The 23,397-nt window shown below is 33.7% G+C and overlaps 1 protein-coding gene across 1 annotated transcript in view; it reads right to left on the bottom strand.

Annotated features, from left to right (window-relative positions):
• LOC306647289 (dynein axonemal heavy chain 12-like) overlaps window positions 1–23,397 on the bottom strand; it is a 332,440-nt gene that overhangs the window by 263,722 nt on the left and 45,321 nt on the right. Inside the window, 6 exon segments of the mRNA XM_079116520.1 lie at window positions 8,698–8,941; window positions 12,575–12,768; window positions 13,218–13,352; window positions 14,248–14,373; window positions 19,644–19,779; window positions 22,782–22,960. Coding sequence (XP_078972646.1) covers window positions 8,698–8,941; window positions 12,575–12,768; window positions 13,218–13,352; window positions 14,248–14,373; window positions 19,644–19,779; window positions 22,782–22,960 — 1,014 coding nt within the window.

Here is a 23,397-nt window from a genome sequence, read left to right as displayed (position 1 = left end):
AGCGAATACACTTTCTTCTCAGCAGCACATGGATCCTTCTCTAAAATAGACCATATATTATGCCACAAAGCTAATGTTAGCAAATACAAGAAGATAGAGACACTACCATGTATTCTATCAGATCATAATGGATTGAAGTTGGAAATAAATGAAAGAGTAAAACACAGAAACTATTCCAACATCTGGAGATTAAACAATATGCTATTATATGATGAATGGATAACAGAAGATATTAGGAAGGAAATTAAAAAATTCTTAGAGGTAAATGAGAACAAAGAAACATCATATCAAAATCTCTGGGACACTATGAAAGCAGTACTTAGAGGGAAATTTATTTCATGGACAGCATTTAATAAAAGAAGTAAAACTCAACAAATAAACGACCTAACGCTACAGCTCAAAGCCCTAGAAAAAGAAGAACAGAACAACACCAAAAGTAGTAGAAGACAGGAAATAGTTAAACTCAGAGCCGAAATCAATGAAATTGAAACAAAAGAAACAATACAAAAAATTGACAAAATAAATAGTTGGTTCTTCGAAAAAATAAACAAAATTGATAAACCTTTAGCCACACTAACAAAGAGAAGACGAGAGAAAACCCAAATCACTAAAATTCGGAATGAACAAGGAAATATCACAACAGACAGTATTGAAATACAAAACATAATTAGAAGCTATTTTGAAAATCTATACTCCAACAAAATAGAAAATTTCGAAGACATCAACAGGTTTCTAGAGACATATGAATTGCCTAAACTGAACGAGGAGGACATACACAATTTAAATAGACCAATTTCAAGTACTGAAATAGAAGAAGTCATCAAAAGCCTTCCAACAAAGAAAAGTCCGGGACCAGATGGGTTCTCAGCCGAGTTCTACAAAACCTTAAAGAAGAGCTCATTCCAATACTTCTCAAAGTATTTCATAAAATAGAAGAGGAGGGAACCCTCCCAAACTCATTCTATGAAGCCAATATCACCCTGATACCTAAACCAGACAGAGACTCATCAAGGAAAGAAAATTTCAGACCAATATCCTTAATGAACATCGACGCAAAAATTCTCAACAAAATTTTAGCAAATCGCATACAAAAACATATTAAAAAGATAGTGCACCATGATCAAGTGGGCTTCATCCCAGGTATGCAAGGTTGGTTCAACATCAGGAAATCAATAAACGTAATTCACCATATTAATAGACTTAAAGTCAAGAATCACATGATTATTTCAATAGATGCAGAAAAAGCATTTGATAAAATACAACACCCCTTCATGCTCAAAACACTAGAAAAAATAGGGATAGTGGGAACATTCCTTAACATTGTAAAGGCCATCTATGCTAAGCCCATGGCTAATATCATTCTAAATGGTGAAAAACTGAAAGCATTCCCCCTAAAAACTGGAACAAGGCAGGGATGCCCTCTTTCACCACTTCTATTCAACATCGTTCTTGAGACTCTGGCCAGAGCAATTAGACAAACCAAAGAAATTAAAGGGATACGAATTGGAAAAGAAGAACTCAAACTATCCCTGTTCGCTGATGACATGATTATATATTTAGAGGAACCTGAAAATTCCACCAGAAAACTCTTAGAACTCATAAGTGAATTCAGTAAAGTAGCAGGTTACAAGATCAATGCCCATAAATCCAACGCATTTTTATACATAAGTGATGAATCTTCAGAAAGAGAAATTAGGAAAACTACCCCATTCACAATAGCCTCGAAAAAAATAAAATACTTGGGAATCAATCTCACAAAAGAGGTGAAAGACCTCTACAATGAGAACTATACAACACTAAAGAAAGAAATTAAAGAACACCTTAGAAGATGGAAAGATCTTCCATGTTCTTGGATAGGAAGAATTAATATTGTCAAAATGGCCATACTACCTAAAGTGCTATACAAATTCAATGCAATTCCAATTAAAATCCCAATGACGTACCTTACAGAAATAGAGCAAGCAATCATGAAATTCATCTGGAAGAATAAGAAACCCAGAATAGCTAAAGCAATCCTTAGCAGGAAGAGTGAAACAGGGGGTATTGCAATACCAGATCTTCAACTCTACTACAAAGCAATAGTAACAAAAACGGCATGGTATTGGTACCAAAATAGAAAGGTAGATCAATGGTACAGAATAGAGGACACGGACACAAACCCAAATAAATACAATTTTCTCATACTAGACAAAGGTGCCAAAAATATGCAATGGAGAAAAGATAGCCTCTTCAACAAATGGTGCTGGGAGAATTGGAAATCCATATGCAACAGAATGAAACTAAACCCATATCTCTCACCATGCACGAAACTAAACTCAAAATGGATTAAGGACCTCGGAATCAGACCAGAGACCCTGCAGATTATAGAAGAAAAAGTAGGTCCAAATCTTCACCTTATTGGTCTAGGATCAGACTTCCTTAACAGGACTCCCATAGCACAAGAAATAAAAGCTAGAATCAACCACTGGGATAGATTCAAACTAAAAAGCTTTCTCTCAGCAAAGGAAACTATCAGCAATGCGAAGAAAGAGACTACAGAGTGGGAGAATATCTTTGCCAATCATACTTCAGACAGAGCGCTAATCTCCAGAATCTATAAAGAACTCAAAAAACTCTACAAAGAATACAAATAACCCAATCAACAAATGGGCTAAGGAAATGAATAGACACTTCACAGAAGAAGATCTACAAGCAATCAACAAACATATGGAAAAATGTTCAACATCTCTAGTAATAAGAGAAATGCAAATCAAAACTACCCTAAGATTCCATCTCACCCCAATTAGAATGGCGATTATCAAGAATACAAGCAACAACAGGTGTTGGCGAGGATGTGGGGAGAAAGGTACACTCTTACATTGCTGGTGGGGCTGCAAATTAGTGCAGCCACTCTGGAAAGCAGTGTGGAGATTCCTTAGAAAACTCGGAATGGACCCTCCATTTGACCCAGCTATCCCACTCCTTGGCCTATACCCAAAGGACTTAAAATCAGCATACTACAGAGATACAGCCACATCAATGTTCATAGCTGCTCAATTCACAATAGCCAGACTATGGAACCAACCTAGATGCCCTTCAATTGATGAGTGGATAAAGAAACTGTGGTATATATATACAATGGAATATTACTCAGCCATAAAGAATGATAAAATGATGGCATTTGCCGGCAAATGGATGAAATTGGAGAATATCATGCTAAGTGAGATAAGCCAATCTCAAAAAGCCAAGGGACGAATGATATCGCTAATAAGTGGAAGATGACACATAATGAGGGGGAGGGAAGGGTTAGTGTTAGGGTTAGAGTTAGGGTTAGGGAGGGGGGCAAGTATGGAGGAAGGAAGGACTGTATAGAGGGTAAAGAGGGGTGGGAGGGGTGGGGGGAAGGGAAAAAATAACAGAATGAATCAAACAACATTACTCTATGTAAATTTATGATTACACAAATGGTATGCCTTTGTGCCATGTACAAACAGAGAAACAACATGTATCCCATTTGTTTACAATAAAAAAATAAAAAAAAAAAAAATCTTGATAACATACTTGAAAAAAAAAAAAAAAAGTGAAACATATTCACATGTATGTGTTGTACACGAATGTTCATAGCAGTAGTATTTTCAATAGCCAAAAAATGAAAATGCAAATGTCCATCAATTAATGACTGGATAAACAAGTTGCAGTATACCCATACAATGAAATATTATTCATCAATAGTCATGAATGAAGTACTAAAACGCTACAACATGGATATACCTTGCAAACATGCTAAATGGAAGAAGTCACAAAAGTCACATATGATTTCATTTATATAACATTATAAAATAAACAAATTCATAGAGAAAGTGATTTAGTAGTTGCTATGCCTAGGAGGAGGAAGGAATGGAAGAGTGACTGCTAACATCTGTTGATTTAGTTTTTAGAACAATGAAGATGTTCAAAAATTAAAAGACAGTCATGGCTGCATGACACTGACTTTTTAAAAAGTCACTGATTATATTTTAAAGGGTGGATTTTAGGGTATATTATATCTCAATAAAGCCATTATAAAAAAATACAAGCCAATAAAAAAGAAAAACAGCTAACTACTGGTAAAATTATTGCAATTATAAGTATGTAACAATTTTTTTAAACATGAAAGCAGTCAAGGAACATTACCCCACTTCAATTTCTTTCCATTGTGTGCTATGTAGGGTACTAGGATCAAATTTTTTAGTTTTTCAACAGGTGTTACCAAAATTTATTTAAAACCTGGGGCAGGGTAGGAAGTGGTAGTTGTCCTTATGTTTAAAGACTACTCTATTCAACTCACTGTTTACTATTTACTAAAAGGTCACAGACTATACTTACATGTTTGCTTTTGTTTGGCAGAGATGCAAACAATTTCTGTCAACTATAAATGCTATCTCCACATGTTATGGCTCATTATCCTATATGACATTACTTGCTCTTATATCAATACTAACAATTTTTATTTAACACTTCTTTATTAAATTATCTATAAGCATGGTATTGGCACCAAAATAGACAGGTAGATCAATGGTACAGAATAGAGGACACGGACAAAAACCCAAATAAATACAATTTTCTCATACTAGACAAAGGGGCCAAAAATATGCAATGGAGAAAAGATAGCCTCTTCAACAAATGGTGCTGGGAAAACTGGAAAACCATATGCAACAGAATGAAACTAAACCCCTGTCTCTCACCCTGCACAAAACTCAACTCACAATGGATCAACGACCTTGAAATCAGACCAGAGACCCTGCATCTTATAGAACAAAAAGTAGGTCCAAATCTTCAACTTGTTGGCTTAGGATCAGACTTCCTTAACAGGACTCCCATAGCACAAGAAATAAAAGCAAGAATCAATAATTGGGATAGATTTAAACTAAATAGCTTTCTCTCAGCAAAGGAAACTATCAGCAATGCGAAGAAAGAGCCTACAGAGTGGGAGAATATTTTTGCCTCTCACACTTCAGATAGAGCACTAATTTCCAGAATATATAAAGAACTCAAAAAACTCTACACCAAGAATACAAATAACCCAATCAACAAATGGGCTAAGGAAATGAACAGACACTTCACGGAAGAAGATGTACAAGCAATCAACAGATATATGAAAAAATGTTCAACATCTTTAGTAATAAGAGAAATGCAAATCAAAACTACACTAAGATTCCATCTCACCCCAATTAGAATGGCGATTATCAAGAACATAAGCAACAATAGGTGTTGGAGAGGATGTGGGGAAAAAGGTACACTCTTACATTGCTGGTGGGACTGCAAATTAGTGCAGCCACTCTGGAAAGCAGTGTGGAGATTCCTCAGAAAACTTGGAATGGAACCACCATTTGACCCAGCTATCCCACTCCTCAGCTATACCCAAAGGACTTAAAATCAGCATACTGCAGAGATACAGCCACATCAATGTTCATAGCTGCTCAATTCACAATAGCCAGATTGTGAACCTAGATGTCCTTCAACTGATGAATGGATAAAGAAACTGTGAGATATATATATATATATATATATATATATATATATATATATATATATACACACATATATACACAATGGAATATTACTCAGCCATAAAGAATGATAAAATTATGGCATTTGCAGGCAAATGGATGAAATTGGAGAATATCATGCTAAGTGAGATAAGCCAGTCTCAAAAAAACCAAAGGACGAATGATATCGCTAATAAGTGGATGATGACACATAATGGGGGGAGGGAGGGGTTAGTGTTAGGGTTAGAGTTAGGGTTAGGGAGGGCGGCAAGAATGGAGGAAGGAAGGACTGTATAGAGGGAAAAGAGGGGTGGGAGGGGTGGGGGGAAGAGAAAAAATAACAGAATGAATCAAACAACATTACTCTATGTAAATTTATGATTACACAAATGATACGCCTTTACTCCATGTACAAACAGAAACAACATGTATCCCATTTGTTTACAATTAAAAAAAAAAAGAAATACAAAAAAAATTATCTATAAATGCTCATCTCTTCAAATGCTTTTTGAAGTAGTCTTACCAACTTCTAGATTCTAATAAACAAAATACAATATTAGACACTTTTCATTTTTGTATGAGTTATGTTTATATTTCATGTAAATAATAATTTAATAAACTTTTAAAATTGTAGGACCATAATCTAGTAAACTTTTAAAAAAATTTTTTTAGTTGTAGATGGACACAATACCTTTATTTATTTTTATGTGGAAGATGGAACCCAGTGCTTCACACATGCTAGGCAAACACTCTACCACTGAGCTACAATCCCAGCCCCATTAGTAAACTTTGTATTTTGCTTAATAAGGACATTGAATTTTTGCTTTTAGTTCAAATTCATTTCCTTTTTATATTCCAAGTTTTCCTTTTTTATTCCAAGTTACCCTTACACGATCTGCTACTCAATAAAGAGAAACTTATTCAAATAGGGTAACAGAAGATTTTTCCAGGTAACTGTTTACTATCAAGAAGCAATATCAATAAATCCTTGGGAAATAGATCCATGGACTTAATACTTTTGTCAAGGACCACTTGCTCTGGACTGAAGAATCCTAATTCATTTAATGTTGATCTAAGCCCCTGTTGACATAAGGAACAGACTTCCTTATGAGCTTTGTCCTTAACAAGCTCTAAAATGTGAATAGCACTAGAAAAATCATTCAACCATCTGCATTTAATCATTTGGAAGGTCTACACGCTTTGTATACTTATAGCTAGTTGTGACTGTCTTTTATATTTATCAAGCATTGTTATGTGAAGGGACAGATTTCAATGGTTTCCGTAGGAAAGAAATTTAAAAATCTCATAATAAATCAAATTTTCTGGATTCAGTTTTGATTTTGCTTCCAAATCTTTTAATTTCTCTTCATTAGTACTTGATGGAAACAGTTCTACCAGGTATTTCTTGAGTTATTCTTAAGACTCAGTATCTATGGGTCAACAACTTCTGGAATAAAACCACTTTTCCTCCTAAGTATTTTGCAAATGTGTAAATTTTTAAATGTATTCATCCTGAAAAAAACATCTAAAATATTATTCAAAGTTTGAATTATACCGAACTAATGGTAAGCTGTTTCATTTTGTTTAGTTTTTGCTATTGTTTGGGTAAGTGTCCCTCCAGAGGCCCAGGTGTTAAAAGTTTTGTTCCCAGTGTGTAGTACTATTGGTAAACAATGGAGTCTTTAAGAGGTGGGGCCTAGTTGAAAGTTTGTTCCTGGCTCCTAGTTTGTGTTTATTTCTCTCTCTCCCCCCCTCCCCTCTCTCTCTCTCTCTCTCCCCTTCCCTCCCCGACCCTCTCACTGCTTTCTGGACATAAAATGAAACCTCTGAAACTATGAACCAAAATAAACCTCTATCGTTTTAAGTTGATGATGTCAGATATTTTGTTACAGTAATAGAAAGCTAACAATTTTATTCTAGTAAATTTTAAAGTTACATAATCTTCCTATGCTTTCCACCTACTGATTTGATGTCATTTTCAGAAGGCAATATGCCATAATAAGTCTGAGCAATCATCTTCTGCCTTTCGTGGGCCAGAGGAACCCTTTGTCACCATGTTGCCAGATCTGGCTTTATATGTATGTTTTCTTTGATCAGCTCCAAATGCAACTAATATTCACCACCTAATCAGTTTTTTCTATACACTATCCTAAATAGTGCTGATTCATGATGAGAGGCTAGAGATGTGGAACTAAGACACTAAAAAGTCAAACACACAACCATTTTTAATTGAAAAGATGAGAGGGGCAGGGCCTCTGGGCCCATGGCTGTTACCCCAGTGGCTCAGGAGGCTGAGACAGCTTCAAAGACTGCCTAGCAACTCAGCCAGGCACTAAGCAACTTAGCAACACTTGTTTCTAAACAAAAAAAAAATGTAAAAAGGCCTGGGGATCTGACTCAGTGGTTAAGCACCCTGAGTTCAATCTCTGGTACCAAAAAAATTTTTAAAAAGCTACAGGGGGAATGTCCCTTCTCTTTGCCCTTGCCACTTCCTCCCAACATTGATCCCTCAACTCTCATATTCCCCATGTCCAGAATAGAAAGTAGGATTGAGTCAGAGCTTGACCAAGAGGTTGAGGCAGAAAAGAAACTTTGAAAATCTAATTGTTTTCTGGTTATTTTTCCTCAATGCCATCCCCAGTCTATATTCCTTTGATTACCATTAACAGAGATGCAATCCACTCATTAAAAAAAGGGGGGAAAGAGCGGGAGGAGGAAGACACTATTGAATATTTCTTGCAGATTCAAAGTGAGATGTGGCAGAAATAAATGCCTCAAGTACCTATTCTGGAGCCTAAGGAGGTCTCTTTATTTCCTTTTTCTTTAAGTATCAATGTCATTCTCTCAAACCAGCTACCTTGTGGCTACAGGGAACTCACAACTCATACCTTCACAGCTTATGAGTAAAGAAAAAAGAGTCTCCTTTCCAGAATCAGGTTCAAAAATTCCATAGAGAACTCTAGTTGACCCAGTTTGTGTTACAGGCTATCCCTGAACCAATTATTATGTCCAGAGAGATGATGTATTAGAATTGGTCAATCTTGATGACCACTGAGGATAAGACTATCTAGATACTGACCAAACCCATTTTATTCACAACTAGGTAAGGTCAGAAGATAGATTTTATATTTTATATAATATGCAACACAATGTGAGAAGACATTATAATATTAAATGCCATAATAAATACCTTAAAAGCCTTTATCTGTTCCATTACTGAAGCGCACATAATGATTGTAGGATTATCTTTTGGTTCTTCTTCAGGTTTCTCTTCTATCAGAGATCGTTTCCTTGCTGCCTTTCTTTTTTCTTGTAATTCTTTCTTTTGTTTCATTTGGAAAAATTTCAATGTCTTAAAAATCTCCCGGGAAAATTCTTCTACATCAGCTTCCATGCTTTCCCCATTGAGGTCCAAAAACCCTCCATCCATCCACCTGAATTGAAAAAGAAAAAGTAGTATTAAACTTAGGCTTTTGGACCATGAGAGGCCTTAGAGAGTCTTTGGGTTAGAAAACTCTTTTTTTTACTGGGGATGGATTTGTAGCTCAATTTGTAGAGCATTTGCCTAGCACATGTGAACACTGTGTTTGATCCTCAGCACCACATTAAAAATAAATAAATAAATAAAGGTATTGTGTCTGTCTACAACTAAATATATTTTTAAAAATTAATTTTTACTGGTACATTATCATTATACATAACAGTGGGATTCACTCTGATATATTCATACATGCACATAGCATAATTTGGTCTGCTTCATTTCCCATACCTCCCTTCTTCACCTCCTCTTCCCAATCTCCTTTTACTACTCTACTGATCTCTCTTCAATTTTCATAAAGTTCCTTTTCTTTCCCTTTTTCTCTCTAGCTTCAACATGGGAGAATACATACGACCTTTGACTTTCTGAGTCTAAAATCTCATTTAGTATGATGTTGTCCAGTTCCAACCATTTTCCTGAAAATGACACTATCATTCTTCTTTATGGTTGAGTAAAACTCAATTGCATATATATGTCACATTTTCTTTATTCATCCATTGATAGATACCTAGGCTGGTCCATTCACACTTGGCTATTGTGAATTATTCTGCCACAAACAGGGATATGCATGTATTGCTACGGTATACTGACTTAAATTCTTTTGGATAAATATCAAGGGGTGCTACAACGGCTCATATGGTGGTTCCATTCCTAGTCTTTTGAGGCACCTCCAAATGATCTCCACAGTGGTTTTACTTATAATACCACCAACAATAGTTCCTTTTCCCCCCACAACCTCACCAGTACTTATTATTTGTATTCTTGATGATTGCTATTCTTACTGAAGTGAGATGAAATCTCTCTTTGCATTCCTTGATTGAGAAGATGTTGAATTTTTTTTCATATATTTGTTGGCTGTTTGTATATTTTCTTTTGAGAAATATTCATTGTTTAGTTCATTTATACATTTATTGATTGGGTTATACAAGCATTTTTTATGTATGTTAAGGTTTTTTAGTTCTTTATGTGTTTTGGATATGAATTCTCTGTCAGAAGGTGGCTGGCAAAGATTTTCTCTTATTCTGTATGCTCTTTCTTCATACTCTCAATTGCTTCCTTTGCTGTGCAGAGCCTTTTAATTTGATACCATGTCATTTATTAATTCTTGGTTTTATTTCCTAAGCGTCAGGGGTCTTATTGAATAAGTTGATGCCTGCACCTATATGTCAGAGTGTTGACCCCCTCTGGCAGTCACATAGTTTCTTGTCTTATTCCCAGGTCTTTGATTCACTTTTAGTTGACTTTTGTGTAAGGTAAGAGATAGGGATCAAGTTTCATTCTTCCATGTATAAATATTCATTTTTCCTAGCACCATTTGTTATAGTCTGTCTTTTCTCCAACATGTTTTTGACACTTTTGTCAAGGATCAGATGACTATATCCATGCAGGTTTGTCTCTATAGTTTCTAGTCTATTCCATTATCTATATGTCTGTTTTTATGCCAGTATCATACAGTTTTTGTTACTGTAACTCTGAAGTACAATTTGAAGTCAGGAATTGGGATACCTCAGGCACTGTTCTTGTTGGGACTAATGACACGTTAACTAACTCAGGCTGACTCCTTACTTCCTGGCAGGTGAGCAAGATCAAGGCCTCAAAGGCGGTTCCAAAAGTTAACAATAAATCGGACAACTGTCAGGGATTGGTTAACCACAGTTCCACAAACGTGATCAGCTCAGTGCTTGCCATATAGTTCTATGGGACTCTCGCCTGCATGACATCCCCCCCACCTTGCTGACCTTGAAGCTGATTGGTTCCCTACATAAAAACTGTGTGACTTCCTCAATAAACAAGTTCCTGCTGTGATTGTCCTCCCCTGGAGGGCTGGGTGCAGGTGGTCAGTGGGCCCTACCTTTCCCAGTATGGCCTTGTTGGGGAGTGCTCCCTTCCCTTGTCGCTGATCAAGAAGAGCAAGGGGACTAAAGACCCCAACATGTTCTTATTGTTTTTATTGTTCAGAATTGTTTTGGCTATTCTGTAAGTTTATTCTTCCATATAAATTTCAGGACTATTTCTTAAAGGTCTGTGAAAAATGTCATTGGTATTTTACTGGAGATTGCATTGAATCTATCACTTTTGGTAATATGGCCATTTTAACAATATTAATTTTGCCTATTCTAGAACATAGGAGATCTTTCCATTTTCTAGTGTCTTCTTCAATTTCTTCAGTGTTTTGTAATTTTCATCTAGAGGACTTTCACCTCCTTGATTAGATTTATTTCTAGATTTTTAAACTTTTTGAAGGTATTGTGAATGGAATTGTTTTACTAATTTATTTTTCAGCAGGTTTATTATTAGAGTATATAAAAGTTATTGATTTTTGTATGTTAACTTTATATCCTGCCACTTTGTTATATTTATCAATTCTAAAAGTCTTCTGGTAGAACTTTTTGGGTCTTGTAAGTAGGCTCATTTCATCTGCAAAGAGTGCTAATTTGACTTCTTTCTTTCCTATTTCTACCCTTTTTATTTCCTTCTTTTATGTAATTTTTCTGATTGAAATTTTAAATATTATATTAAGTAGTACCATATTGACCCCTCATTTTTGTAAAGGAAATATATGACAGCAAAAGCAGTTACTAGTTTTTCTCAATGACACAGGTAGAGCTGACGGTACAGAGAACTAAAATCATCCTTTTAACTACACTGCATGTGATAAAATATGCATTAGATTACAAATGGGCAACTAACTGTAGAGAAAAATGGAGTCTTGTTTAAGAGTGCTTAGAAAAGTGAAATCAGGGCAAGGAGTAAACAACTTGCATGAGAAACTTAGTGGTCTGGCAGTGCCCCCGTTCAAGGACAGATAAACTCTGTCCCAGAACATTGAAAAAAAAAAAAAACTTAAAGACATCTGGTTTCTGCTCTCAAGGCCTGGCTCCTGGCCATATCCAGGTCTGGACACCAAACTGTACTGATGGCACTGAGCCCAGTGGCTCCAGACAATAACTTTAAATGTTTTCTCCAGTGTATTTAAGAGAGATGTGAAGCACTCAAAGGTGACAAGACTGCTTTCTTTGGTTATGTATGCTGCGAAATTCCCGTGATGTCTCTCCGGTGCTGCGTTGGTATGCTACCTGGGATGGTTTTCCTTTTGTATATACTTTATATTTCTTAATAAATACTATCTTTTCCTATACAACTTGTGGTGGTACATTTAGCAGATCGACCCATATAAATACAAGTCTGTGCACAGCAATGGGAAATACGTTCCCAGACACTAACACTACCTAAATAAAATACAGATTTATCCCATTCATCTAACATTTGATGTAAATATGTCAAGTTAGTTAATTTTATAATAAAGTGAATTGACTCTGGAAAACCCAAATGATACTTCAGAAATTATATTGATCAAGTTAGGTGACACATTAGCGTCACTGAGGCTCCTCTTATATACTTGATTCTCATTAAAATGAATAAGTCCTACTTTTAAACATTTAACCAAAATAAAAAAATAAAAACAACTTACATTTTACATATTCTTATACATCATTTGCTTAATTTTCATTACATTACCAGCAATTACCGTTTTTCTGTTCGTTGCCATTTCAAAACAAAATTAAAAAACTTCTGATAGGGCTCAATGTTAACTTTTAATTTATCCAGTTCAGGATATTTTGTCAATTCCCATTTGAAAAGTTCCTCTTCTTTATTAATAAACTGAACTGCTTCTTCAGATTCCTGAATGCGTTTTTGTAGTTGTCTTACATCTGTCACATACTGAAAGCAAATAAAATTTTGCCTTAAAAAACATCCAGGTTGGGGCTGAGGATATAGCTCAATTGGTAGAGTGCTTGCCTCGCATGCACAAAGCCCTGAGTTCAATCCCTAGCTTCCCAGCACTACAAAAAAAAAAAAAAAAAAATCCCAAGTGATGTTATAAAAATGAGATGATATATTGCAAAGACTATATCCTTATATTTATATAGAAATTTAAAAATATTAACTTCACAACATTATATGATAGAGAACAAAATATATGGTTACACCTACTCTACAAATAAAAAGTTGTCATAAAAAAATCACATACATAGTACTAATTCTAGGCCTAAGAGTGAAGTAAGTCTTTGCAATAGTAAGCATATTTTTTCCATGTTTTAAAATTTATGTTAGTGTCCTTATTAATCTATGGGTAAGCCACAGCTAATGCCATAAATACTAAATCAGACCTGTTGCATGCGTTCTAGCTCGGCAAATTCTGTAAACTCCTCCATGCGGCGTGATTCCTTTTCTATTTCCAAAATCAGTTTCTCTCTCTTGGCTATTAGTTCATTTTCTCTTGTATGTTTAGCATTCTCAATGAGCTTTTTAAGAGATAATTCAATGATATTAATTTCTATAGTACCAATAAAGTTTTCAAATAAAAAATCTAAATACCTGTGTTGTAACAAAAACCATCAGAGAAAAATAAAAAATATTGTCTATGATGACTGATAAAGAAATGCAAAGAATAAACCACACCAAAAAAAATTCTAGATCTCCAAAGTGACTAACAATTCTTATTAGGTATTTAACAGATTCTCAGATAATAATAAAAAGCTACCCTTTATTGAGAAAGCAAAGTCTTATATCAAAAGCAATTAAATACCTTATCTACATTACCACAGGTATTATTATTTTTAATTCAGAAATGAAGAAAATGAGGCATGTCCAAGATCACAAAATCATAAAAGTCAAAATTTAGATTTGAACCCTGTTTCATCTGAAGTCCATGCTTTCTATTACTATTCCATTTACCTCCCAATTTAGTTATGCTGATTTGTATTAAGAATTTTTCAAATTTTGAACTATATTCAGTCTGATAAAAAATGCTAAATCTGCTTTTGTCTCTATGATATTAAGTTATTAACACCCGAGTTTCATTTTTCTTATCTATGAAACGGGAGAAACAGGAGAACCTGGGATTTTTTACAAATATTTGATGGGTTAATAAAAGGAAAGCTTTTCGTTCAGCACTTACTACCATCAATTTATGTAATAGTCTGACTTCTTTAATGTTTGGTAATGTTTCTTACCAAACCCTGTGAGTTAAACCTCAAAGTGTGTCCTGAGTCTTCAGGGACATAAATGTGGTCAGACTCAAATTTACAATGAAATATCCAGTTTTTAAAAGTAGGTGGCAAGTAGGTATGAAAATTAAATGTGCACATGTGCTGAAAATGTCAGAATATAAACATACATACAGAAAAATACATTTACCTCATCATTTTCATTAAAGACAGGACTGATTTTTCTAGGCCACATGAGGACAGTTGCATTTAAAGCTAAGTCTTCTTGAGGATATAGAAAATTATCTAAAAAGTAACTCATTTGGCGTTTAGATTCCTAAAAAAGAAACTCTAGATAAAATATACCATATGGAAAATCTGAGGCATTATGAAAATCCAACAACCTCTAATAATTCTTTCAAATTTCAATGTGACTCAAATTAGTTATCAATATTTTTTGCAATTCTCAAATCACAAGGGTATTTCAATATGTGTTATATTAATTTGGATCAGGTCATGCAATTGTATTTTTATAGAGGCAGTAAACCTTTTCAAGATTTTTACGTGCAGTTGGCAAAATAAAAAGGTACTCTTCGCCCTCCTTGCATATGACTAAAAAAGGTGTTCAAATACTCAGCAACCCTTGAAATTTTTTAAAGGATCTTAAATTCATTTTATTCCTAGATTTAAATTTTTTTGAGTCTTTTGTGAAAAACTATTTTATTATCTATAGTTTTATTTTGCATTTCCAGTGATATTGCCATTCATTCATTCATTCATTCATTCATTCATTTATTTATTTATTTATTTGTTTGTTTGTTTATTTATTTTTGGCTACTTAACATTACAGCAATAGTCCAGGAGTTTAGGGGTAAATGTCAAAGTGAAAAAAAAACAGATTAATCTGAGTAGAGAAAAAGAATATTTTTTTTATCTCCTATTACTTTTTTTTTTTTTTTTTTTTTGGTACTGGGGATTGAACTCAGGGGCACTCAACCTCTGAGTCACATCCCTAGCCCTATTTTGTATTGTATTTAGAGACAGGGTCTCTCTGAGTTGCTTAGGACCTCGCTAAGTTGCTGAAGCTGGCTTTGAACTCATGATCCTCCTGTCTCAGCCTCCCAAGCCACTGGGATTACAGGCATGTTCTACCAAGTCTAGTCCCTATTGCTTTCATTGATCCATATGTTGTATCATAGTGCTGTGATATTTAAAAATTGAAATTCAGATTTAAAGGCTAATTTAAGTTTTAGATTTTATGTTATAAAAATATATATATATAATACATACAGAGATATAACGTAATAAAAATTGATTCATACAGTTAATTACATTAATACATTAAAAGAGGAAAAAGTATGGGAACATGCAAGCATCTCTACAGATACAAAAGAAAGTGTTAAATAAAATTCAATATCTCCTCATAATAATGTTTAAAAAGCCAGTAGTATATCAACAACAGAAGGGAACTCAATAATTTAATAAAAGTATTTACAGAAAAATGTACAGCAAATGCCACATTTAATAGTAAAACCTTGAAAGCTTTCTCTTTGAAGATGAGATAAAGACAAGAATGCCTGCCATCATGTACTGCTATTTAACACTGTACTACTAGAGGTTCCATCCAGCCCGATATAAGCAAAGAAAATAAAGTTTTAGAAATGTGTAATATTTGAGCCAAGCACAGGAGTGCATGCCTGTAATCCCACTGGCTCAGGAGGCTGAGGCAGGAGGATCATGAGTTCAAAGCGAGAGTGAGCCCCAGTAACTTAGCAAGGCCCTAAGCAACTCAGTGAGATCCTGTGTCTAAATAAAATACAAAAAAGGACTGGGGATGTGGCTCAGTGGATTCAATGCCCAGTATCAAAAAAAAAAAAAAAAAAAAGTGTAATATTTGATGAAGACAGAAATAAAACTTAATAAGTTACATGATGGTATATATAGACATTCTAGAATAGTCTTCACATAAACTATTAAAATAAAAAAATAAAAATATATTTTTTATAAGAAAATTTTAAAAGTTAACCTCAAGGGTGATGAATATTAGTATAAAAATAAATTTTATGTTATAGTCTAATGTATAAAATAAATATTCATAAGTGATGAATGAATTCATAGAGTGATACAAATGAATGACTGAATAAATTTTAAAATGGAAGGACACAGACAAATCTCATATGTAGGAGAATTCCAATAAATTATATAGATTTCCATCTTAAAGGAGGGAGAACATAACTTCCCACTTCTTAAGTATGGGCTGTACATAGTGACTTCTTTCCAAAGAGTATAAAATGGGCTGCACGTAGTAGTGCATGCCTATACTTCTAGTGACTCAGAGGGCAGAGGCAGGAGAATCACAAGTTTAAGAGCAGCCTCAGCAACTTGAATGAAAAATTAAAAACTTTTAAAAAGGGCTGGGGATATAGCTCATTTGTAAAGCACTCCTGGGTTCAATCTCAAGTATCCCCCACAAAAGAGAGAGAGAGAGAGAATAAAATAGAATGGGGTAAAAGGAAGATTAGAGAGACTTGATAAACACTAGTTTCACCAGGTACCAAGACCAACATCAACAGTGATGTCATATTATTAATATATGCCCTTGATATGATAAGATGAAAATGGTACTTTATTCTGTGATCCTCCTCCAAAAACACCCCCATGCATTAGTCTCATCATGAGAAAAACATTAATAGAGGGCCACTCTATATATACCTAACCAGTACTCTTCAAACTATCAAGCCATCAAAAACAAACAAAAAAGCCTAAGAAACTATCATAGCCCCAGAAGACTATGGAGAAATGACTAGATGAAATATGGTACCATAGATGAGGTGCATTCTGGAACAAAAAAAGGACATTAGGTAAAACCTAAGGAAATCTAAATAAACCATGGGCTTCATTTAATAATAATGTGTCAATATTGGTTTATTAATTGTAACATATGTACCATATTAATGTTAACAATGGGGAAACTGAGTGTGTGCAGAGAGGAAAACTATTCAGAGAACTCTACTATATAATAAATTTTTCTGTAAATCTAGAACTGTTCTAAAAAGTCTGTTCCTTATTTTAATAAATTGTGTTTCTCTATTCAAACAACGAACAGAAGATGAAAAACTTTAAAGATAACATCTATATGTAAAAGATATTTAATACTTGAAATTATCTAAAAAAAGATGTGTACAACTTCTACAGAGAAAACTAAAAGCTGAGAGATGTTAAAGAGCAGATAAATAAATATAAGCTCTATCATGAATCAGATTTCATCTTATAAATGTGTCACTTCTCTCCATCACCCATTTAATATATTTCTAAGCAAAATGCCAACAGATTTATCTGGAACATGAAGAGTTGATTCTAAAATGTATATGAAAATGTACATGAAAATGCTAAGAACCAGAAACTAGCAAGAAACTTGATTAAGAGGGTACACACTATGCTGGGTATCATGACTTACTGTTGCTATTACTATTTACTTCTTGTAATTAAATGAGTATGGTACTGGGAAAAGACAGACAAAAAGGTTAATAGAAGTGAACAGAATACCTCAAAACAAATCTTCACATATATGGATACTTGATACATGACAGAGTAATGGGGGATGTCTCCTTCAATAAACAAAATTGTCTATCTATATGGAAAAATATTAAGATTGTGTCTTAAGCCAGGTATGGTGGCACATTCCTGCAATTCCAGCTACTCTAGAGGCTGAGGCAGAAGGATCACAAATTCTAGACCAACCTGGAAAACATGGCTAGAACCTCTGCCTCAAAACAGAGAGAGAGAGAGAAAGAGAGAGAGGAGAAAAAGAAGAAAGAGGGGAGGGAGGAATGGGAGAGGAAAAATGGAAGAAAGGAATTGGGCTTTACACCACTCACAAAATAAAATTTTGAAATACCAAAAATCAAACCTGAATGGCAAAACTAAATAGCTTATCAAAAATAATATAAGAAAAAAATCTTTGATGATCCCAGGTACAAAACGATTTCTTAAAAGCTCGAGCTATATGAGCTGGGGAGATAGCTCAGTTGGTAGAGTGCTTGCCTCACAAGCACAAGGCCCTGGGTTCAATCCCCAGCACTGAAAAAAATAAATAAATAAAAGCTCTAGTTATAAAAGTCTGCTCCATCTAATTGTACTGAAATTAAGACCTTCTATCAAAAACACCATTAAAAAATTAAAACAAAATAAAGAGTGAAGAAAGGATACTGATCAATAATATATTAAAAACTACTACACTGAACTGTATATACTAATAAAAGGTTAAGATGTTAATCTATGCTATGTATATATGTATGTGTTACTACAAATTAGTAAATGAGACATACAAACATTCAACTCAAAAGAAAAATGGGCAAAAGATATGTATTACTATTTCACACAAAAACTTTAAATGGCCAACAAGCTTAGGGCAAGTGTTAAAATTCATTTGTCTTCAGGAAAATGCACATTAAAAACACAATAAAATTCACAGCTAAGTGCAGTAGTACAAGCCTACAAGGCCAGTGACTCAGGAGACTAAGTCAGAAGAATCACAAGTTTGAGGCCAGCCTCAGGGACTTACAAAACCCTGTCTAAAAAAAAAAAAAAAAAAAAAAAAAAAATTAAAGGGCTGGAGATGTAGATCAGTGGTAAAGCACCTCTGGTTCAATCTCCAGTATTTAAAAAAATAAATACAGTAAAGGTGAAGAAAAGCATATACTGTGACATCTGGGAGAAATACATGAATATATACAGCAGGATACATGTATAGAAATGTTTTCAGCCGCATTGCTGTTAATAGCAAAAGTAAAAACAATATCCAGAACAGTAATATGATATAGTATGAAATGGAATACTAGACAAATGTAAATTAACTAAAGTTAAGAGGAAAAATGACATTAACATAGTACTGATAAGATGCAAAAGAATAAGAAAAGAATGATTCCCTTTAAGTAAAGATCAAATTCAGATAAAAATTAATGATATTGATTAAAAACACATATTTAGATGGTGAAACTAGAGAAAAGAAGTGATTACTATCAACATCAGGACCATGCTCACAACCAGAAAAGGACAAGGGATTGTGATGGATATCTATGTGTTGGTTCTATTTCTTTCCCGGGGTAGTGACTGTTGGCTATTTACTTTATAATGTTCTAAATTGAATAATTTATGTTTTATGTGACTTTCAGTATGTCTGTTATGTTTAAAAGTCTGTAAACAAAGAATGAAAGTTAAATATAGGTGAATAGGTATATAATCTTATACCAGGTAAGGCATAAGCATACTATTCAATATAGAAACTATAAAAGAAAAAAAATTTTTTTAATTATTGTGGTTAAGAATATATATACAATTGGTGAAACTAAAGAAAATCAAACAGAGGATTATTATAAAAATCAAGTGTAAGCCTCTAAATACTGGAGGAGGAGAGGGAAAGAAGGGGCTATGCCCAGAAAGTCACACACACACTTTCTGGGGTAATCCTATTTCTTGACCTGGTTGGTAGCAACATAGATGCTCACTTCAAAATCATTTTTAACTATGTTTGACATACTCTCAATATGTATATCATATTTCACAATGAAAAAAACTATTTAAAATATGTAAATTTAAAGTTCTTACCTGGATTCTTAAGGCCAACTCTTGAATTCCTACAGTTCGGGCTTTTTCTACATAAGATATTAGTTCCATCATCTCTTCTGTTGTTTCAGGGACTTTTAAAGCATGTTCTTTAATTGCTTCAAATTCACTGCAAATACTGACATGATACTCTGCTTTACTATTCTTATGGTAATTAATGTTATATTCAATAAATGTGTATTATTATGATTAGCATAAAATGTGACCTGAATATCCTAAAAATAATTGGTTAATTCATTAAGATATCATATAATAGTTAAGCTTAACTTGTCTGATAGAACTCAGTATACATGTTAATAAAATCCATAAAATAATATAATATTTTCATGTGAAATTATGGCATATTTAATTTTTTTCTAGTAATTTCTTCAACCCTCTTGACTACCCAGATAAACATACCTTGGACCAAGCAGTCACAAATTTAAATTCTGACTCAGTTTCTACTAGCATTGTGAACTTCAGCTAATCTCTAAGGTTCAGTTTCCATATTTTTAAAATAAAGCTATTAATTTTCATCTTGATGGATATTGGTATAATGCAATAACAAATGTAAAGAGTCTAAAATATAGTACACTCTCATTTATCAGTAACTATAATCATTAGTTTAGCTATTGTTATTAGTGTCTTTTGTGAAACATGACCATATAGGAATTAAATATATCAAATCCTTATTTATATTTTTGATGTTACAATTCTCTTTTAATATCCTATGTATGCAAGTCCTAGATACCCTATAGCAATTACTGAACTAAACAACATTTTATAGAATTGTCACCTGTCATCCTGTGCTTTAAAATACCTGTATTGTCATGTCATTACCAGACATATAAGGGGGGGAAAGCCCATGCAAAAAACAAACAAACAAACAAACAGGATAAAGGTGATATGATTTTAAAAATAAATTTTAGTTCATGCAATTATTTCATATATATTATGTGGGGGAATTAACTTGTTCCTTTAATAAACAATTGAGTGCCTACAAGGTACTAAGCAAAGTTCTAAGCACTAGAGAAACAGCAGCAAATACAACCAAGTCCTTGCTCTAATAAAGCTTATATTCGAGCTAAGTCTCCTTACGTCGAAAGCACATAAATATACACAATATTAAGTAATAAAAAAGTGTTATCTAGAAAAATAAAGCAAGGAAAAGGGGGAAAGAATTAGAGAGTGGAGGGAAGGAATCTATTTTATATAGAGTAGCTAAGGAAGGCCTCTCTCAAGGCGAGAAAAGAAAACTGTTAAGTATCAGGAAAAGAGCTTTCAGGAAGAAAGATCAGCAAAGACAAAGGCCCTGAGACAGCAGTAAATTTGGCATACTTTAAGATAATAAACAGGCCAAGGGAAAGGACCTGGTATGAAGTTGGACAGGTTAGCAAGAGTCTGATCATGCAGAACTTCATAGTTAATTCTTGATTATCAAAAACAGAAGGGATGTCTCAGTGTGAATAATGCAAAAAGATAGATAATCTCTTGAGGAAATTTTCTTCTTCATAGAGCAGAATCTGTCCCTTGGATAGAGATATTTCAGTGAAAGAACAGGAGGCAAACAATGTGGTAAGATCGAGGCAGCCCAAGCAAATTGCACTTAACCTAGTGGCAACACTTTTCCTCTATCTGAAGCCTAGAATTTATACAGGAAGGAGTTAAAGAATGAACTAGGTGGAGGAAACTGGAAGACTTTACAGCTGCCCTTTAATCATGGGTTTATAAATTATAGTCATTTTATTGGAAATAACATTTTCAATAAACATTTTATTGGAAATAACATTTTCAAATACTATAAAAATAAAAAATTTAAAAAGGTTATGTTAAACATACAATCATTTCTGAATTAATTGTGCCATCATCATTGATCTTAATGAAATTGTAAAACTCTCAAGAAAAAGATAAGGTCTAATACTTAACCATCTTTGGTAGCTTTTTGTGTGGTACGTATGCTTTTGTATTAAGTATACCTGATAAACATTTCACTTTCTGACATTTATTTATTCATTTTAAAATATTTATTGGGTGCCTATTTTATGTTAGTCATAAAGCTTGATGTTTTACAAATGTTTTCTATTATCATAACAGTAATTCTAGGTGTTCTTCATAGATGACATAGCAGGAAACTGAGGCTCAGGGAAATTAAGTAACTTGCCCACATAACAGAATTAGTTAATTGCAGAGCCAGGATACAAATTCAGGTCTGATTCCAAAACATACTTTTTTCACACTGCTTCTGGAAAGATAAATATAATAGCTAACATCTATAAGGTACCATGTGTCAGGTGCTGAGCTAGGTCTTATACATAAATTAGTTTTAACCTTTACAGAAGTTACAAACTCAAATTTTGGGAGGAGGGCAGAGAGGAAACAAATGACTTAAATGAATTTTGATGATGAGTTGCTTGACGACTGGTGAACAAACCACAGGACACATTTCCCATCTAAAGAGGAAAGTCATTTCTTAGTTCCATTTACCACTGCAGTGGCATAGTCTTAAATTTTTCAAGAAAAGTAAGAAATCTAGTGTGTGGGTGTGAAGGTGTGTGTGTGTGTGTGTGTGTGTGTGTGTGTACATGGACATGTGAGCTTTGTGTGTGATCTGAATTTTGAAATGTTGATAGCAAATGGAAAATTTGTTTAAACAAAATTTTAAAGTGTGAGAAAAATAAAACATTAACTGTATGACACACAGCTAACAGGTTGGTTTATGAATCCAATTTTATAGCTACCCAACAAAGTAGTTATCACTATCTTCATTTCACAAAAAAGACAAGTAAGGTATGTGATACAAATAAATATTGGGGTAAGGAATGATTATAGGTCTTCTCAGTATCACAGAAAATCTATCCTCTTTGTATTGTCATGCTTCCTGTATCCAAACAATGATTTCTTTCCATTTCTTTTCTTTTTTTTTCTTCAATCCTGAGTTGCCTTAAAATCCGTCTCAAAAAGAACCAAACAAAAAGAACTCAGCCCAATTGAACTACAGAGGAAGCTCCTTAGGAAGGCAGCTATGGAGGAGAAGTTCTAAGTACTTATTTGTGTTCATCTTTTCTTTTTAAATGAGAATTATTTTAGCAAAATATTTCTTTTGACCCTATTATTCTGAGTATGGCAATTAATTCTACTTACCTTTCATTTTCTTTTCTATGTTTTGAGGCTATGTCATTTAATAATATGTTTGCAAAGGCTTTTGCTTTATTTGTCAAGCCTGTCTTCAAATCTTCACAATCCAAACGCACCATAGGGTAATGCATCCACTGAGGCAACAGCATTATTTCTGAGGCAAGGTTGAAAAATGATTCTATAAACTTAAAAAAAAAGTTTTTAAAGAAAAAAATGGTTAGAATTTCCTAATTCAAAAGTGATTTTATAGTATTGTACCGTGGAGAAATTCTTAATCATATAAATACAAACTCATTTATTTTTCACTAAATGAATAAAATTTTTCCTTTTGTTACATAAATCTTTTTCTTTTCTTTTGGTTCTGGGAACTGAACCCAGGGCCTCAGAGACACTACGCACATGAGCTGCAGTCAACATAAATCTTTTTTTTTAATATTTTTTAGTTGTAGATAGACACAGTATCTTTATTTTATTTATTTATCCTAGGGTAATGCTAAGGATCAAACTCAGTGCCTCACATGTGCTAAGTGAGCACTCCACCACTGAGCTACAACCCCAGCCCCCATAAATCTTTTTTTAATCCATATTTTCACTAAGGAATTTGTCAATCTACTAGTAAATA

The sequence above is a fragment of the Sciurus vulgaris genome, assembly GCF_902686455.1.
Source record: "Sciurus vulgaris genome assembly, chromosome: 16".
Classification (NCBI taxonomy): domain Eukaryota; kingdom Metazoa; phylum Chordata; class Mammalia; order Rodentia; family Sciuridae; genus Sciurus; species Sciurus vulgaris.
The sequence above is the reverse complement of the archived record's forward strand: the minus strand, read 5'-3'. Positions and strand labels throughout refer to the sequence as shown.